Source organism: Diabrotica virgifera, chromosome 2, assembly GCF_917563875.1.
Source record: "Diabrotica virgifera virgifera chromosome 2, PGI_DIABVI_V3a".
NCBI lineage: Eukaryota > Metazoa > Arthropoda > Insecta > Coleoptera > Chrysomelidae > Diabrotica > Diabrotica virgifera.
The window spans coordinates 273593273-273612969 of NC_065444.1; the positions used below are offsets into that span (position 1 = coordinate 273593273).

At 30.1% G+C, this 19697-nt stretch overlaps 1 protein-coding gene across 3 annotated transcripts in view; it reads right to left on the minus strand.

Moving 5' to 3' along the window:
- LOC126880629 (protein fem-1 homolog CG6966) overlaps nucleotides 1-19466 on the minus strand; it is a 379485-nt gene extending 360019 nt beyond the window's left edge. For 2 of the 3 annotated variants that reach the window (XR_007696658.1, XM_050644645.1), the window contains exon 1: nucleotides 19300-19438. Coding sequence is in view for 1 of the 3 variants with exons in the window: in XM_050644646.1 (XP_050500603.1) it covers nucleotides 19300-19359 (60 nt within the window). In the remaining 2 variants the exon portion in view is untranslated. Of the gene's footprint in view, nucleotides 1-19299 lie in introns of all 3 variants that reach the window. The other variant, XM_050644646.1, reaches the window with a different exon arrangement.
- Nucleotides 19467-19697: the final 231 nt, after the last annotated feature.

Below are 19697 nucleotides of genomic sequence, written 5' to 3' on the forward strand. Positions count from 1 at the left end.
GTTACCAGTATTAAGCAAAAAAAAATTGGTCAACAAATATTTAATATTTTTTGAGACATTGAATTTGTTTATTAAATGTAACTATATTTTCAATTGCAAAAACGCGGTTGTTGCCAAAGAAATATTCACCTGCTTAACATCTCATTATTTTTATTTTTATGTATATTTTCGATAAATGTATTGATAAATTCAAATTTCAATTAAACTCCCCCCGAAAATGGTATTCCAAAATTATTCAAATTTGTTTATAAATTGTTTTTTTAGTAACGTCGCGGGGATTAAGTATTTTGAAATGGCGTTTTGATAATTGGGTTCCTGGGAATTTTTTACTAATTATCAAAAATTTTTTGTCGTTTTTTCTTCTTCTTTTTTTTTCTTGGAGTTATATTACTACGGGCGCTTTTAGGGTTAAATTTTATTAGGAATGTCAAATCTCTGAGTTGTAGATTCTAGACCTAAAAATATTAAGATTTAACTAAAATCTCTTAAATAAAATGTGGCTACTTACTGAGTTACAGGGTGTTTTATTTAAATATTTAAAAATTATTTTTACCAAGTACTTTAAAACTATTTGACGTATCCTTATCATACTTGGCAGAAAGTGTAGCTATTATACACCCTACTAAATTGTGATTAATAAACGTTTCTAGCTAGTGCCAGAGGCGTACGACAGGGGATAGTGAATGATCGACCCTTCCCAAATTCTACGCCACTGAGTGAATTACTATTTTAGCGAAATTTTTCGATTCTCCAATACTTTGTATGTAAATAACTTTATTGGTATCGATAAAGTCATGAGTTTGAGAGATATTGGGAGTTTAAAATGAATGAATGAATGAATCAAAATAACTATGCCGTTTCATTTTTAACGTCCAATATCTCGAAAACTAATAACTTAATCGTTACCAGTAAAGAGTATATTATTTACATAGAAAGTATTAGAGAATCGAAAAATTTCGCTAAAATAGTAATTCCCTCAGTGGCGTAGAATTTGGGAAGGGTCAACCATTAACTATCCCCTGTCGTATGCCTCTGGTAGTAGATAGAAACTTTTGTTTATCACAATTTAGTAGACTGTAGAGTACCCACACTTTCTGCCAAGTATGATAAGGATACGTCAAATAGTTTGAAAGTACTTGCTAAAAATAATTTTTAAATTTTTAAATAAAACACCCTGTAACTCAGTAAGTAGCCGCATTTTATTTAAGTGATTTTAGACCAATCTTAATATTTTTAGGTCTAGAATCTACAACTTAGAGATTCGACATTATTAATAAAACTTAACCCTAAAAGGGCCCGTTTTAATAGAACTCCAAGAAAAAAAAAGAAGAGGAAAAAAGACAATAAAATTTGTTAATCAGTGAAAAATTCCCAGAAATCCAATTATCGAAACGGTATTTCAAAATGTTTAATCCCCGCGACGTTATTAAAAAAACAAATTAAAAACAAATTTGAATAATTTTCAAATGCCATTTTATGGGGCATCAAGTTTAATTGAAATTTGAATTTATCAATACATTTATCGAAAATATGCAAAAAAATAAAAATAATAAGATTTAATACAGGTGAATACTTCTTTGGCAACAACCGCGTTTTTGCAATTGAAAATAGAGTAACATTTAATAAACAAATTCAATATCTCAAAAAACATTAAATATTTTCGGACAAATTTTTTTTTGTCTAATACTGATAACATAGCACAACTTTTTCTGTAAAATAAGATATTTTATAGTGCTTATTTAAAAGGCTAAAAATAATTTTTTGCAAATTTGTTTTTAAAGATTTATGTATAATTATTTAAATAAATAGGGGGTCAAATTTAATTTTGTAAGTCTTATGTGAAAAATTTGCCCTTCAACTTTGCAGAAAACAATCCTATACATCTCCATTATTAATTGAATGACCTCAGCAGTTAAAAAAGTAAGTTTTTTGCAAAAATGACCCCTTTTTAATTATTTAAACAATGATCCCCTTGTATGATTTGGATACTTTCTTGAAAATATCTTTTGTACCCACCTAAACTTTGATATAAAGTTTGTTTCAACCTGTACAAATTTACATTTTGATTTACATGTAGTGTAATTTTATTTTACTAGACTATATGTGGAACTGAGAAACTTTATTATTTAAGATCTTTGTGACTCGATAAAATACAAAGTCTTACATATAACGGAACTCGTATTGAAGTAAGGACTCATAATACAATATGATACAGAGTCTTGTATTTAAAAACACAGAGTGACTCATATTAGAAAAATGGTAAATCGGGCAACATTTCAGTTTCAGTCAAATTTTTAGTTTTAAGACTTCTGGTCCACTTTATATAAGATTTTTTTTGTGTAAGCGTCTTGACATTTTTAATATCAATCAAATTAAAAATTGTCATTTTTCAATTGGAGTCCACAGTTTTAATCTCGTAACTCACGATTAATCATATCGTGACATTCGTGACTCGATTTGTCTCAAACTCGTCTCCCGAAAACATTTTTCGATTAATCGTTTGACCTTGAAGACGCCAAACTTTTTAATTCCGAAACTGAAGAGATCTACCCTACTTCATTAATATTTCATAATCATAAAAATCGCATTAAAAGCGACGCCAAGATTGGGGCAAATATTTCAATTTGCCGCCGAAAAGTTTTAGCATTAGCACGGAATTTTTTGTAAGGGCAAAGGGCGAGCAGACATCGATATTACTTGGAAATATTTTAAAGATATTGGTATGGAAATATTGATATAAGGCAGATAATTAATACATTTAAGAGGATGGGTACGTATTTTCGGCTGCAATGCTATTCAAATGGGTATTCACTTTTTTCGAATCCTGAGAAAACTAATAAGTATTTTTGAAAAATTTAAACGCAGAATGAAAGATTACGTTACTAGCGAGGGCCGAAAGTCCCTGAGAACTTCTATATTATTTATTTTAATAAGTTACAGGGGTGAAAAATTAAGAGAAAATTTAGTGTGATTTTTAATTTCAAATATCTCTTTCAAAATAAACTTTTTATTTATTCTAAGGGGCTTTCGGCCCTCAGCAATAATTTAGTCTTTCATTCTGCGTTTAAATTTTTCAAAAATATTTATTGGTTTTTTCAGGATTCGAAAAAAAAATGAACACAATGTCCGTGGTAATATTTTCCAAATCTATCTTTGTCTTACAACTCACTCAGTCGAATAGAATGTCAGTCAGAAGACAGTGACAATCATGCAGTAAAATTTGGAGGGAGGAAATAAATGGACGTAAGCTTCTTAACTAGTCATGACAGGTGACGTAATAGTGACAGATGACGTTACAGAGCCACTGTTGCCGATAATTTTAAATGGGACCTTATGGCAAGTGATACCTCGTTTAAAAGGTATTCAAAATACCTATTCAGCCATACTAATTTTTTTGGGTTTTACTTGATTTTGATTTTGGTGAATAAATTAAATAAATATAATATTGTAGTTTCGCATTTAATTAATAAAAATTGAAATGTCCGACTATGGTCTTTTTGTCAAAAAGTTGACGTTTTTCAATTCTCTAGTAGTTTTTACGTCAACGTCAACCTTTTTGACAAGTAATCATATGCGGAATTTTAAATTTTTATTAATTAAATGCGAGACTACAATTTTATATTTTTTTCATTTATTCATCAAAACTAACTTAAACTCAAACAAAATTAGTGTGACTGAATAGGTATTTTCAATACCTTTCAAACGAGGTATCACTTGCCATATGGTCCCATTTAAAAATTTTTGTCACAGTGGCGCTGTAAAGTCATCTGTCATAATTACGTCACCTGTCATGACTAGTTAAGAAGCTTACGTCCGTTTATTTCCTCTCTCAAAATTTCACTATTATAGATATAACCGTTCAAGAGATACGAGGGGGGTACGGACTTTTGACTAGCACTATATAGTGTATTTGATAAATAATTGACGTGAACTTAATAAAAAGTTATTTATTGTGTATTATTTGTGGAAGATCCAAGCAGAGAATACATCAGGATAATATACCGAATGTCCACTTATATTTTCCCCCATTTTAACTACCTATAACTTCTAAACGGCTCAAGATAGAAACATGCGGTTTTCGCTGAAATATTTTATTTTAGTAAAAGTTTTGTATGAATCGATTGAGTTTTTTATATCGCTTTCAATTACAAAAATAAAAATGGCGGATTTTTGAAAAAAACTTTGTTGACTTTTTTTTTAATGGAACACCCAGTATATTTTTTTGTAAATTGAAAGAACGATCATTCACCTATCCAGCGATATAAAGTTTTTTAAAATCGGGTATCAACTCACTGAGTAATTAATTTTTAAAATGCGAGGTGCAACGTGGATATCACATACCTAAATAACATAGCTAAGCAAATTGATATTATGTTATGTGTTTCCACATTGCATCTCTCATTTTAAAAATTAATTGCTCAGTCATTTGACAACCAATTTTAAAAAAATCTATATCGCTGGATAGGTAAATGACCATTTTTTCAAGTTGCAAAAAATATACTGGGTGTTTTAATAAAAAAAGTCAACAACGTTTTTTTTTTCAAAAATCCGCCATTTTTTATTTAAAAGCGATATGAAAAATGGCCGTTTACCTAAAAACTTGAAAAAACAGTCATTTACCTATCTAGCGATATAACAATTTTCAAAATCGGTTGTCAAATGACTGAGCAATTAATTTTTAAAATGAGAGATGCAATGTGGAAATCATATAACATAATATCAATTTGCTTAGTTAGAGAGTTACATCTTTCATTTTAAAAATTAAATACTCAGTCATTTGACATCCCATTTTGAAAAACTTTATATGGCTGGATAGGTGAATGACCTTTCTTTCAATTTACAAAAAAATATACTGGGTGTTCCATTTAAATAAATGTCAACAAAGTTTTTTTCAAAAATCCGCCATTTTTGTTTTCGTAATTGAAAGCGATATAAAAAAACTCAATCGATTCATACAAAACTTTTACTAAAATAAAATATTTCAGCGAAAACCGCATGCTTCTATCTTGAGCCGTTTAGAAGTTATAGGTAGTTAAAATGGGGGAAAATATAAGTGGACACCCGGTATTCTGTGATCCAAATCCAAGTATCTATTTTGTTGTTAAAGATGTTCAAAATTGTAAGCATTCCATAGTAACAATATATTATTAAAACATCACTTTAACACTTTTCCTCTTTTCTCTATTAAGTATTAGTTTTTTTTTGTACATATAAATTATTACATATATAAATATAGTTGGTGAAAAAATTATCACATTTATTAACTGAATTAATAATTTGCAATTATACAAGTAACAGTTATCCAAGAACATTCAAAAGCCATCTCTTTAAGTTAATGATGACATTTTCAAGTAGAATGACATTCTAATTAGTAATGTTTACATATCCATACCAGTGTAAATTTTACTACACATAAGAAAAAGTAGGGATAGCCGTAAAATATTTGCAAATTATGTACCTATGGCCTTAACTACAGCCTATTATTAATAGTAGGGGAGGAAAGTATGCTAAATTTGCAGTTACTCGAGAGTTATGGGGATCCATTGGGTTGTGAAGATTAGCTCCTACAACCAAAAAAGTTAAGTAAAGTTTTCCATATAAGTGGGGACTTTCCATTTTTTAATAATTTTCCATTTCCAACAATCGTTTTTTAGATTATAGCGCCATCTATCCATAATGTCTCGAATAAAAGTTACTTATTTTTACGTAAGGAATCCAAATCTGCAATAAAAAATGGGGCTCCTATTTAATATTTTAAAGTAACCCCCCACCCCACCTCCGTGGGGGTAGTGTTTGGTGTCATTCGATAGATTTTTCAAAAATATTGAATACGTGTATTTCGCAGCTTTTCGATCTGATGTTTATTTCGCGAAATATCGCGGAGTTCCTATTTAAAATTTTAAATTTACCCCCACCCCTCTCCGTAGTGGGTCGTGTTTGGAATAATTCGATAGATTTTTAAAAAATATTGAACACGTATTTTTTAGTTTTTAGATCTGACGTTTATTTCTCGAAATATTCGCTTTTTTTCTTGTGAAACTTTGTGACTCACCTATTTCTTTACGCCCCGTTCAAACCATCAGATTTTTTAAATATACACTGTTCCGCATGAACTTAACTTACCTTATATTAATATGACGATTTCGAGTTTTTCTAAGGATAGATATTTTTTTTCAGACCCCCTTAACGAACGCCCCTGTATTAAGATCCAATATATGGAAGGAGTACATTTACAGGGTACAAGGTTTCTCCCCATGTGATAAACTGACTCGAGTAACTGCAAAAATCCCCGCTTGGGCTCCCCTACCATAAGATAAAACCTGATCCTATTTTGGGCGATTAGTCCCATAATTTTATTTTTTTATTTCTCTCCATTTACCTCTATGGGGAGTAGTTTTTGGGGGTTGGACAAAATACTAGTAATAAAAAGAGCCTTCTAACCATTTTCATTGGCATGCTAGTTTTACTGTAAAGTTAGCATAACCATCCTTTCTCATAAACAGCTACAACAATAAATTTTTTTCCATAATAATTCGGTCTTATAATCTTTTATCATAATCTTTTAATCTTAATTTAATTTATTAGGATTAAAGGACCAAAATAGACCTGAAAAGGTTGCAGTGGAATAGGCCAAAAGTCGCCTCATTGAATCTAGTATCTACATCTATAAAAAAAATATGGCACAAACTTAGATACCTACTTATTTCAGGAGAAAGAATAAAATATCAGTTTCCAGACTGAGTGGATGTAGATGGTTAAAGGGCCTAGCCGGGTAAGATGATGAAAAATGCCCCCAACTCAATTCGAATTCCATATAGGTCACCGTTTAGCACATATAGAGAAACTCACTTTCTGAAATTTTTAGCCCCCTAGGTGGTCACAAGACCCACCTAGAGCCTAATTAGCCTTTTTGTGTTTTTAAGATCTGTCCGAAAAATTTTTTTTTATTTTTGGCGGGAAATTTAAATTTTAGGACGATTTTAAAATTTTAAATGAGTATAAAAAAATAACTAAGACATTCGTTTTCACGAAAAGCTATAATTTATAGCATAACGAAAATTTATAACGTGTACTTTACAGTACACTGAGGCTCATTACAGAAAATCTTCATCCAATTCTGAAAGTCATTATTTTAAAATTCACCCAGTATTCCCAAAAATTATTCCACACATTAACACTTGGAATTATAATAGGCGACATTCGTCTATATTATCGCGTTTGAAATTGAATCATGGACGTTTTCCAGCCCATTTGTTTCGGATAGGTATCTTGGACTCTCCGCATTGTACCCCTTGTCCGGAAAATCCTGTAGCCGATATAAATCATATTTTCCTGGAGTGTCAAAAATATACTGCATATACAGATACGCTGTATCAAGAACTAAAAAAACTTACAAGTCTACCGATTAGTATCACTACTCTATTAGCACAAGACAAAGGAATTTACGATATTTTAATTAAATTTATCTTAGAAGCTAAAATAGATATATGAAAAATAATTATACCTAGAAAATACAACCAATTCTAAATTAAAAAATTCGGTGGCAAATAGACATGCTCTAATGCCATCCACTCTCTCATCACACACACAACGTGTACTTTTTCATAATGCTTAACCCTGAATTTTTTCAGATTTTTAAAATTGGTGAAACGTACTTTTAAAAATAAAAAACCCGCATTTTTTTGTTTTTTTTTTTTTTTTCTCTTTTTGATACAATTTTATACATGGTGTTTAAAAAAGGTAACACCGTCACTAAGATAGATAAAAAACTGAAAAATAATTGGGGTTTGCTTAGTAAAAAATTTTTGTAATGTCATCCATTTTCAAGATACAGGGCAATATATTTTAGGTCTGGATCCCGCGTATGAAAAAAAAGTTGATTAATAGCAAGCTGAAAATTTGTTAATAGCTTAAGGGTGTCTAGTCGGATAAACTTTGATATATGGGAACACTGGAACAGGGGCAGTTTTAATTCTGGAACAGGTTAAAAATTTGGAACGGTCAGACCACGAAAACGGCACATTTATTTTGTCCGACAGAATAGACTTAAACTCTCCGAACAGAGATTAAACTCGCATGCAAAAATCAGACTGCTATTTATCACCTATCACAAGTCCTGTCATTTGACATAATCTACATGTTCCACTCATTAAAACGCCCATTTGGTGATAAATAGCAGTCTGATTTTTGCATGAGAGTTTAATCTCTGTTTGGAGAGTTTAAGTCTGTTCTGTCGGACAAAATACATGTGCCGTTTTCGTGGTCTGACCGTTCCAAATTTTTAACCTGTTCCACAATTAAAACTTCCCTTGTTCCAGTGTTCCCATATATCAAAGTTTATCCGACTAGACACCCTTAAGCTATTAACAAATTTTCAGCTTGCTATTAATCAACTTTTTTTTCATACGCGTGATCCAGACCTATTTACAATGTTGAAGAAAACAAAAGTTTGCACATTTTTTACGATTTTGCCGAAACTACTGGCAACATTGTAATAAAATTTGGCAGGTTTTAAAGAGGTAGTTATTGAGCATTTTTTGACATACAATTAAGAATTTTATATTCATCATTGGAGCGCATACGGGTAATGGTCTGAACTTTTTAAAGAAAAAAGATAGTACGCCACTGACATATTTCAAATTGACAATCATTTTTGAATTCTTCGTTGCATTTGTGACAAAAAAATCTATCTTCCCTTTTTTTCAAACGACGCGCCGTTTTCATGCAAAAAATAAAATATCTTAAGACTTTCAAAGTATTGGAATTAAGTTTTTATAGTACCTACGAGTTACGATAGTCCATTCTTTGACGGTTTTTGCGGTAAATTTTAAAGAACCGCTTGGATTGACTTAAAATTTGGCATACATATAGATAATATGTCAAAGAAAAAAAGTTATATTGTGTCGATGTGTGCTTTTGCTCTGGGGGTGGGTACCACCCCTTTTCGGGGGTGGAAATATTTAACCTCAAAATAACCTCGGAAATTGATAGATATTTCAATTCTGAGTAAAAAATCTTATATACGACTTTTTCGGTAAATTGATATTTAGTAAGTTATTCACGATCGAAATTGATGATTTCCTACATGAAAATGCATGTTTTTGAGTGGATTTTCAAAAATATCTCTAAAATTATGCATTTTTACGAAAAAGTCATTATAATCAAAAAGAAACCTATTAAATTAGTGAATTTAGTGGTGTCCTTTAAATTATTATACGCCCTGAGCTTCGCTGGTGGCGCTCCTGGAGGATTACTAATTCAACTTTCACCGGTAATTTTTAAATTTATTATTTAATTGTTATCGCTTAATATTAACAACGCAAAAAATTAATTAAATTGTAATCGATTTTTTTAAGATTTTGCTAATCATTTTGACGTTCTATTGATAAAATATGAATTTCTTACTTCGGATACTTTCACAATTATCGTGTAGATGGCGCTAAGATTAATTTATAATTACATATTACGGAACATTAAAAAACTTAAATTCAGTATTTAAAACGTAAGTATATTTAAGGTAAAAATATATACCACAGCTTTGACCAACTAATATTTTTTATAATTAATGTTTTTACTTTTAATTTTAAATTAATCACTTTGACATTTATGTCAAATTTCCGGTAAAGGTTTACAGACTTGCCACTGCTGGCGCTCGCGAATTTGTAAATATCCCCTCTACGTACGAGCTCACAGCGTATAGCAATAACACAACCTAAGTTACAGCCTACTTTTTTTTCTTTGGAGTTGTATGACTACGGGCCCTTCAAGGCTCATACGCCGATTCACCAATTTTGCTCATTTATTTTACAATATATTTTTCTATACCTATCTACTTAACATTTTCTATCCTACTTATTCTACATACTTTATAAGGAATGACCACTGGTCAGTGGGAATACCACATCAGGCAAAAACACAGGTTTATTTATATATTATAATAGATTTTAATTTCAGTCTTTACATTGGTTAGTTTATAATTTGATTTTTATATTTTTAATATGTTCTATAAATAATTGCATTAATTCTGTATTATTAATTTGTGATAATATATATGTTAAATTTATTGGGTGTGTTATATTTTTACAACTGTATAATTTACTTATAAACGTATTTATATTTATTTGTATTAGAGGGCAATTTAAAATCATATGTTCAGCATCACCTATTTCTCCACATTGACAATATGGATTGTCTCTTAAATGAATTTTATGTAGATATGTTGGAATCAATGCATGGTTAAATCTTAAACGGCATATTTGTCTCACTGCGTATTTAAACAGCCTACTTAAAATCGGGGTTTTTTCGAATTAACCTTGAATCAAACATTTTATCATTAAATAACGCAAGAAATAGAGATTTTTAGAAAAAAATTATGGTGACATCTTTTAAATATTTTAATAATACCTTTAAAAGGTGCTATGATGAAAGTGATTTGGCTAAAAAATGGCTGAGTTATTACAAAAACAAAACGATTATGTCGTTGAAAAATCAAAAGAATAATTACTTAAATTGGTGAATTTTCCACAAAAATAAAAATTAACATTATTCCATTCACAATTAGGTTTATTTTTAGCCTGACTACGCGTTCTGAGATTTTAACCAGTTTAAAGTGCTTAGGTTTGAAAAAAATTTCAATTTAGCATTAAATTATTTTTTGATATTTTATAAATGTTTTCCATTTTCCAAAATTACTTGAAACTAAAAGAAATCTGAAAAATATATATCAATACTAATATGTAGTATTTTTTATACTAAAACTTATTCAGTTTTTTCAATGTCTCTATGGTAAACACTGAGTGAGATATTTATATTTTAAGTTTGCATGTAAGTCTGAGAAGCAGTTTTCTAAGCTCTTTGAATCGCATGCTTTAAAAATCAAAGACCTCCAGAAAGTCCAGCTTCTGAATACTTTTGGCACTTACAATTCCCCACAAAATAAGCTTTGGAACAATGAAATATCTTGAAAATTACAGAAGTTATCGTTAAAAAACCATATTGAAACTTATGTCGAATACTTTTTAAGCGTTGATATAAGTATTTTATTTTTCTTTTCATGAAAAAGGCGCATCGTATGAAAAAAAGGGAAGATATATTTTCTGTCATAAATTAAATAAGTAACTCAAAAATGCTTTTTAATTTGAAATACCTCAGTGGCCTACTATTTTTTTTTAATTCAGACTAGTACCCGTATGCTCGCCAATGGGTAATATAAAATTCTTAATAGTATGTCTGTCAATAAATGCGTAATAACTACCTCTTAAAACCCACCAAATTTCATTTGCATATCTCAACCGGTTTTAGAGCAATCAATAAATCTTCATTTTGTAAGAGAAATCTCAACACCCCGTATCTTGAAACTTCATTAGCTACGACTCTGGTTCTACTAAGTCTCCAAACTTCATACATACACAGATTTTTTCAGTTTTTCATAATCTATATTTCTGCTCGGAATATTTTTTCGATAAAATACTTACTTTTTGAGTTATTTGCGAAAAACCGTCTAACAACGTGGTTCTTTTGTTGAAAAATGAACATATTCACTCGCAAATAACTCGAAAAGTATTGACTTAGTAAAAAAACTTTATAGAACAAAAGTTGCTTAGAATTAGTCAGTTTATCCATTTTCGGACTTATTTTGGACCTATATTTTTCACCCCCGAGAAGGGGTGAAAGTCACCCCCAGGGCAAGAGTACACATCGGTACTATATCACTTTTTTTCCTTAACTTATTAGCTATGTGAATGCCAAATTTCATGTCAACCCAAGCGGTTGTTTAAAATTCACAGGTTTTGCAATATTTTACCGTGAGTGAATGATCTAATAAATCTATTTGTAGGGGTAATTTATACGGGTTGAAAATATTAAATACTTAATAAACTAAATTGCAAACATAAAATAAAGTTTAGATCACTACAAAATACATCATTAACTAATTTAAAGTTACAAAATATTTTTTATACAAATTCTTATTTAGAGGGTAGTTTTTAAGGGTTTAAAAATAGTTATAAACTATAAAATACATTTCAATATGAGAAACAATCAAATTCCTATATTTAACATACTATTTAACGTACCTACACATAATTTAGATTTAAATAACGCTTATATCAGCTGTTTTTAATTTTTGGTAAAAAAGGGTAGTTTTCACCTCTTAAAAATAAAAAGCACACATTGTAGTCATATCACTTTTGAAGAGAAGGATCTTCTTCTTCAGGTGCCGTCCTCGTTCCGAAGTTTGGCTATCATCAAGGCTATGCGTATTTTTGATACCGTAGATCTAAATAATTGGCAGCTGCTGCACTTGTACCAATCTCTTAAATTCTTCAACCATGAATGTTTTCTTCTGCCAATGGATCTTTTACCTATTATTTTTCCCTGAATAATTAATTGTAGTAGCTGGTACTTTTGTCCCCTCATTATATGTCCCAAGTATTGCAGTTTGCGCTTTTTAATAGTAAGCGCAAGTTCTTTTTCTTTCTGCATCCTTCGCAACACTGTGTTGCGAAGAGAAGGATAAGATGAGCTTATTTGCAAAATTTCTTCTAAATCGGAGCGGTTCTTTAGATTTTAGAGGTCTTGCAATATTTTACCGTTAACAAACGTACTACGAGTATAATGTAGATGTATAGAAACTTAACATAGTAGCTCCAATACTTTGTAATGGTTAAGATGTTTTATTTCTTGCATAAAAATGGGGCGTCGTATGAAAAAATGGGAGTGGGAGTCATTGGCGGATCCAAGGGGGTGTCACGGGGGGTCATGACCCCCCCCCCAGACGAAAATAAATATCAATTCAATAATCCTAAAAAAAGAAAAACCGAGAGCCAACCAAAAAAAGATTCTAGGCCCATCCAAAAATTAATTGAAACCCCTCTTATCCTAGGGGTGGTTAGATTAAGTGACCTTGCATCAGAGAAAAGTAGTTAAATCCCCCTCAAGATCCATGACCCCCCCAAAATTTCTGGATCCACCACTGGTGGGAGTGTGCTGTGGTCTATGTTTTAAATTCCAATAAACACACCAAATACGCTAATGTCACTGTCATTGAAAATGATAAACGTAAAAATTCATAATAGTAAACATAAAAGTAAACAATAGGTTTGTTCTAGCAAACAGTCAAACTAGTCAGAAACCGTCAGCAAACAGATGGTCAGTGAGAGAACATAATACAGTCACCAGTGCTATCCCCTCTACTCGCGCTGGTCGACTATTCGCTGATGGTTTCAAACCGTTTGAAACTGATGCTAGAACAAACTTAATATATACTAACGCATTGTTACAGTTAAAAATCCTTTAAAAATTTTTCGAAGTTAATTATTGATATACATTACCATAAGTAATTATTGTGTTAAATAAACAAGTTTAAGTAAGTAATTTTATTTGCAGTTTATATAAGACTAATATTAAAAGTGGCATTCGCCAGTTGAACCTAACTTAAGCCCGTGAGTAATGACCCGTGAGTAATGAAATATTACTCACGAGTAAAGTAATGGGTGTTATTATCTATTCAAAAATAGCGAATATGTAATGAGCATATTATTAAACGGTCGTAGAAAAAATATTTTGTAACACTATAATTAGATATTATTAATAAATTTCTCAGTACTTGTCTGAGTGTCAATTATTAATCTTTTCTTTTCTCTAATAATTCTTTTTTCATTCTGTTGTGTCAACTACTGATACTGTTTGTAAATTCAGAAAGGTTAGATTTACCTGAATATTCTTTTTCTCATGATCATCTTTCAGTGCGTCACAGTTTTTCGATTTCTTTCTAACGCATTAAATTTTATGTGACAGAAAAAAAGGCACGTCCGTGATTACAGACATTTACAACATTTATTCTAGTTATTCTAGTTGTCGAAAAATGGCGCCATAATAAAAAAAATATTTTTTTTAATTAGATAATAATATTACAAATATAATCTGTATAATTTATAAGACTATACAAATCAAAGAAAATACCATTTTATAAATGCAAGAAACACATTTGATTTGTTTTTATTCCAAATTTAAAATAAAATGTGACAACTGTCAGATTAAACTAAAATGTCATGTTAGAATAAATGTCATAAATGTGTATTATCACGGACTTACCCTTTTTCCTATCATTTGTTACGCACTGAAAAATGCTCATGAAAAGGACAATATACACATTTTTTGGAAAGTTCAACAGAGTGGGTTTGAGACTTGAGACTAAAAAATATTTCTTTATTATTATGTTAATTATTTATAACATGACAACCTTTACAAATCATGATGTTAAAGTTATCAATTCCTATGGAAAAATGGCAGATAATAATTATAAATACAAGTTTACCTCAAAGTGAAATAATGCCAATGTCAAAATTCATTGGTTTGACTATGCAAAACAAAAAATTTTCTCTTTGCCAAGTTAGATGCTATAGTATTCACACACTAAGGACAAGTCTCCTTATAGAATACTATTACAAACTATTATTTATCTGACAAGAACAAATTCATGACAGCAGTGGTCAAAGCACAAAAATCAATGACACTCTTTACAGTGGCGGTTCTAGCCTGGAGCAGGGGGGCAGACACACCCCCAGTTTTTACAGGACTTTTGTATTATAATCTTCGTTAAAAAGGCATGATATCTTGTTTATTCACTGGTTGTGTTCCCTTGCCCCCCCCCAGTTTTTTGGTCTAGAACCGCCACTGACTCTTTAAAACATCTATGAAATAGAATTAATATTTCACAAAATAATTTTAATATAAATTCAAGCTCTTAACTTACTACATTTATAGTAATATACAAACTAATTGCATGAGTTGATAACATATTTTAATGTCGCATAAGCAATTAATAAAGAAAAGATGTTTACAATAATCATACACTGCAATATTGATAAAATTCATTAATAATATAAGAGATTCTGCATCAATTGTAATATTAACTAACAGTGTATTTCAGATTCTCCTATATTTTTTTAAAGGAATACTAAACACTATTAAAGGCATAAATTATTTATGGTTTAATTATTTATTAATTACTAGGCAGTTAGTTTTGTAATTTCCTACATTTATCAAAGTTTTTTCTTTTTTTGGATATCCCAATTTTTTTTTAAATAATCATGAAACCTGTTCGATAATTAAAAACTTGACAAATAATTATTAATTTTGTTGTAAAATACGAATGATTTTAAGAAGTGTTTCCTTTATCTGGGCTAATTATAATATTTATATTTAGCTTAAAATTATTTTTATATCTACGGGTGTAGTAGCCTCTTAATATATTTTATAATATAATTTTTTTTTTTTTTTTTTTTTATTTTAACCCCACATTTATTACAATCTATCTATACAATCTAAACCTAAATGTTTAGGTAGATAACAGACAATAAGTAATAGGACTGACAATAATTAGGAATGACATGTAGGGAGGCATCCAGTGATGCACCCCTTTTTTAAAACTTAGCCTACAACACTGACTATTTCTGACATAAACTTATACACATTAATTTAGTACCTATTGTTCACTTAACTCTAACGGAACTTTTCGTTTTAACCTACGAACAGTACGCGGTTTATTCACTAAATTTTTTGCTAACACGTTTGGATGCACTTTAAGTTTTTCTGTATGTTTTTTCGCGCACTTTTTGATGTCATCTTTGACGTATGGTAGTCCGGCGTCCCGATGGATGGCTTCATTGGTTATGAACCATGGAACTCCTAGTATTGATCTCAATGTTTTGGACTGAAATCTTTGTATGATTTCAATGTTGGAATGTGCGGCGGTTCCCCATAATTCTATCCCATAAGTCCACACTGGTTTTAGGATGGATTTGTAGATTAATATTTTATTTTCAGTTGATAGTTTTGATTTTTTGCCCAACAGCCAATATATGGTTCTTAACTTATGACCCAGTTGTTTTCGCTTAGTAAATATATGCTTCCTCCAGTTTAATCTTCTGTCCAAGTACATACCTAGATATTTGACTTCATCCCCTTGTGGGATTCCTTTATCGTTTAAGTATACAGCCGGACATGTTTCCCTACGCGTGGTAAATGTTAGGTGTAGCGATTTGTTTTCATTAATTTTGACTCTCCATTTTGTCATCCATTGTTGAATTTTATTTAGATTATTTTGTAAGATTTCTGAGGCTATTTTGGGATTTTTGTTCGATGATAGTATTGCCGTATCATCCGCAAATGTGGCTGTAGTGATATGTGTATCTGTCGGTAAGTCAGCAGTGAATATAAGGTATAATATAGGTCCTAGTACACTTCCTTGGGGCACCCCAGCGAGAATTTGTTGTATGTTTGATAATATAAAATGAGATACATAATATGATATTTATAAATAGGAATAACAAAGTCATTTGCTTTAAATTGAAACAATTTTTTGATGACACAATAACTACTTAATTTTTGTTTGTATATGTTTTGTGGACTACATGTTACACTACACATTTGTTTTGTTAAACAGAATATTCTACAAAGTGAATTAACTCATATAATATAAAATGAGATACATAATATGAGTTAATTCACTTTGTAGAATATTCTGTTTAACAAAACAAATGTGTAGTGTAACATGTAGTCCACAAAACATATACAAACAAAAATTAAGTAGTTATTGTGTCATCAAAAATTGTTTCAATTTAAAGCAAATGACTTTGTTATTCCTATTTATAAAACTAAAATTCCAAACATGTATCATTAAAGAACTAATTTATGGAGATTTGTTGTAATACAAAAGATTTAGCTGTCAGATAAAATAAAATCAATAAATTCATACCAAAAACACTAAATATATTACAGAAAAGAAGAATATGTTGACTTGTAGGTCAGCCGACTTGTTTAGGATATTGGACTATATTTTTGATCTTTTGATTGACCTTTGTCTAAATATTATCTACATGCAGATAGGTATTTTCAACTTTTCCTATGTGTGCAATTGTATTTTGCCAGCTGCTAATATTAATATTTTTACTTCACTAATAATAACTTGAATTACAGAAGTGCTTAGAGTAGGTTAAACATTATTTCTCCTAATGCCAGATTTTAAATGATGCCACATGTGTTATATAACTCAAAAACTTTTCGTTTTATCAACACAACTTTGCTTAACAAAAATGTACCTTTTGAAAAAATAAACAAAACCGTTTTTTTTATTTTCTTTAAGACCAATAGTAGTCGAGCTATACTTTATTATATGTTAGCTCTTCTTCGTCAAATGCTAAATATTGTAGTTTCAAAACCAAAAGACGGGAAAACTATGCATTTTTCGAGGATAACATGTTTAAACTAATTTAAAGTATTTTAAAATATCTATCTCCAGAAATAAAAAAAATAGTCTCTAGCTAAAAAAATAAGTGACTTATAATAAAAAGAATGTCAGTCCCTATTTTTTTTTTTCAGCGCAAAAGTGATAGGAACTTTCCCCCTACTTACCACCCTAATTAAAATTAGTCATTGACCTTATTTGATCTTCTTTATTTATGTATTATTAATAGGTTCTAGAGGTTTGACCGGCTTAGAATGATCAGTTTAAAAAAAATGGAGTTAAAAGCGAATAACAAAATTTTGTAGATAGGTAATAAATGCCCTTTTCTTCAGAATAGAAAGATTAGCATCAGAGATAGGAAAAAATATTTAAATATAAAATTGTAGCTTATTTAATTCCCAAGAAATTTATTTTTATTTGCCAAAAATTTTTTCTAAAGCAAAAATTGAGTGAGATATTGACAACTGAGGATTTTAAAATGATTTAGTACATATTAATAGCCTTATAGATCTTGTAAAAACCTACAAAATTCTTTTTTACCAAACTTTCTAGGATAAAAAAAAGAAGTTATTCAATTGGAAGCATAATAATGTAAGTTAGCAGTGTTTTTAGTCATTGCCCTTATTCATTCTTCTTTCTTTATGTATTATTAATAGATTCCAGAAGTTTGACTGGCTTACAATGATTAGTTTTTAAAGAACTGAAGTTAAGCGAATAACGATTTTTGGAGTTTGATAAAAAATGCCATTTTCTTCAGAATAGAAAGATTAGCATCAGAGATACGAAAAAATGTTTAAATATGAAATGACAGGTTATTTAATTCTCAAGAAAAATTTTTCTGCAGCAGAAATTGAGTGAATCGTAAATGAGTATAATATCGAAAAACATTGATTTTTTCAATATAAAACTAACACTTTCGATAGAGAATAAATCGAAAACTATTAATTTTATCAAAAAAATGTATAGAACATTTTTTACTTAAAATGAATGTTTTATCAACTTTTGCGATTGAAGTATAATAAAAAATTTCCACCCCCGAGATGGGGTGGCAACCACCCCCATGGTAAAAGCGCCTTTCGGCATTATATAGATTTTGATCCTTAGACTATCCACTACTTATTCTTAAATTTTCAAGCAAATCCATCCATTCTGTAAAAATTGTGAGGTGAAAAGCTTTGTTTCCAGGACTATGTTGCTCAGGATAGAGAATGATGGAAGGAGTTGGGAGAGGCGTATGTCCAAACGTGGACGATAGAAGAAGGCTAGGAAGAAGAAGAAGAAGAAGGAATAAAGGAAAAAGTATTGAAAAATTAAAAGACAATGGCCAAAAATAGAATTGCATGGAAAAAATGGGTAAAGGAAGAACTGGGAATGCCTGACAGCACAAAAGGATATAAAAATAAGAATAAGAAGAATAGTAGAAAAGAGATGCAATGAAAGTTAGCACAAAAAGAACAGAACTAAAACATGGACACTTGCAGGCCTAAATTTATGTATTTAATTATTTAGAATTTAGACAATACCTACTGTACTTCATTATTTTAATATTCAGTTATAATTTGGGGTATCATTTATATTGTTATTATTTTTTATTGTATATATCTAAAAACTAACTAACTAAAAACAATTTTAAATGTATAAATTCACATTAGATTCTTTTCTTTTGTTTTCAGTGAATATGGGTAGAATAACTATCCCAAGCTATTTTTTCGCAGTATTGAAAAATTATAATTTTGGAATTTCAGTTCTTTCCGAGCTATAAAAATAAAAAAGATATTTACAGATTTGACTATAAATATTTACTTTTTTGTTGCAACTGACAGTATCAAAACAAGAAAAAAGTTATTGAGTACCGAATTAAAGCCGGATTGAAAAAGATGTATTAGTTTTGGCCGAAAAAGACCAATATCTACAAGAATACAGAAAATTATGTCACCAAAACAAAACAGCGGAAGGAATAAAGTACCTACACCAACTACAACTCTGGCAAGGGCACTTCAAGTCATTGTCCCTATGCCTTACTAACTGAAAAATAATCAATTGTATCCTACCTTAAGCCTGTTTAGGTTGCCATCACGGGCAGCATTGTAGACTACGCTCTCATAATCCATATTTTGTGTCACTTTTCACTAAAAAAATCACGAAAATCACACTAAAATAAACGTTTTATTTTCTAAATTTCCATTATCACTCAGGCAGACTCCTGCCGCAGCTGATTTGACAAGGAACACTGAAAAACGAAACGAACTACGTTCGCCCAATCACGATAAGCGTACACACGGTACGAGAGCGGTGCCGCAGTTTGGAATTTGTCAGCAGAACTACTAATTTTTAAACCAAATCTATTCATAATCTGGTTTTAGATTTTAGATAGGTTAAAATTGCTCTGTAGCTCATTTTTAGTCACATAGCGTAAAAAATGAATTCCATCGATTTTAAACTGTAAAAA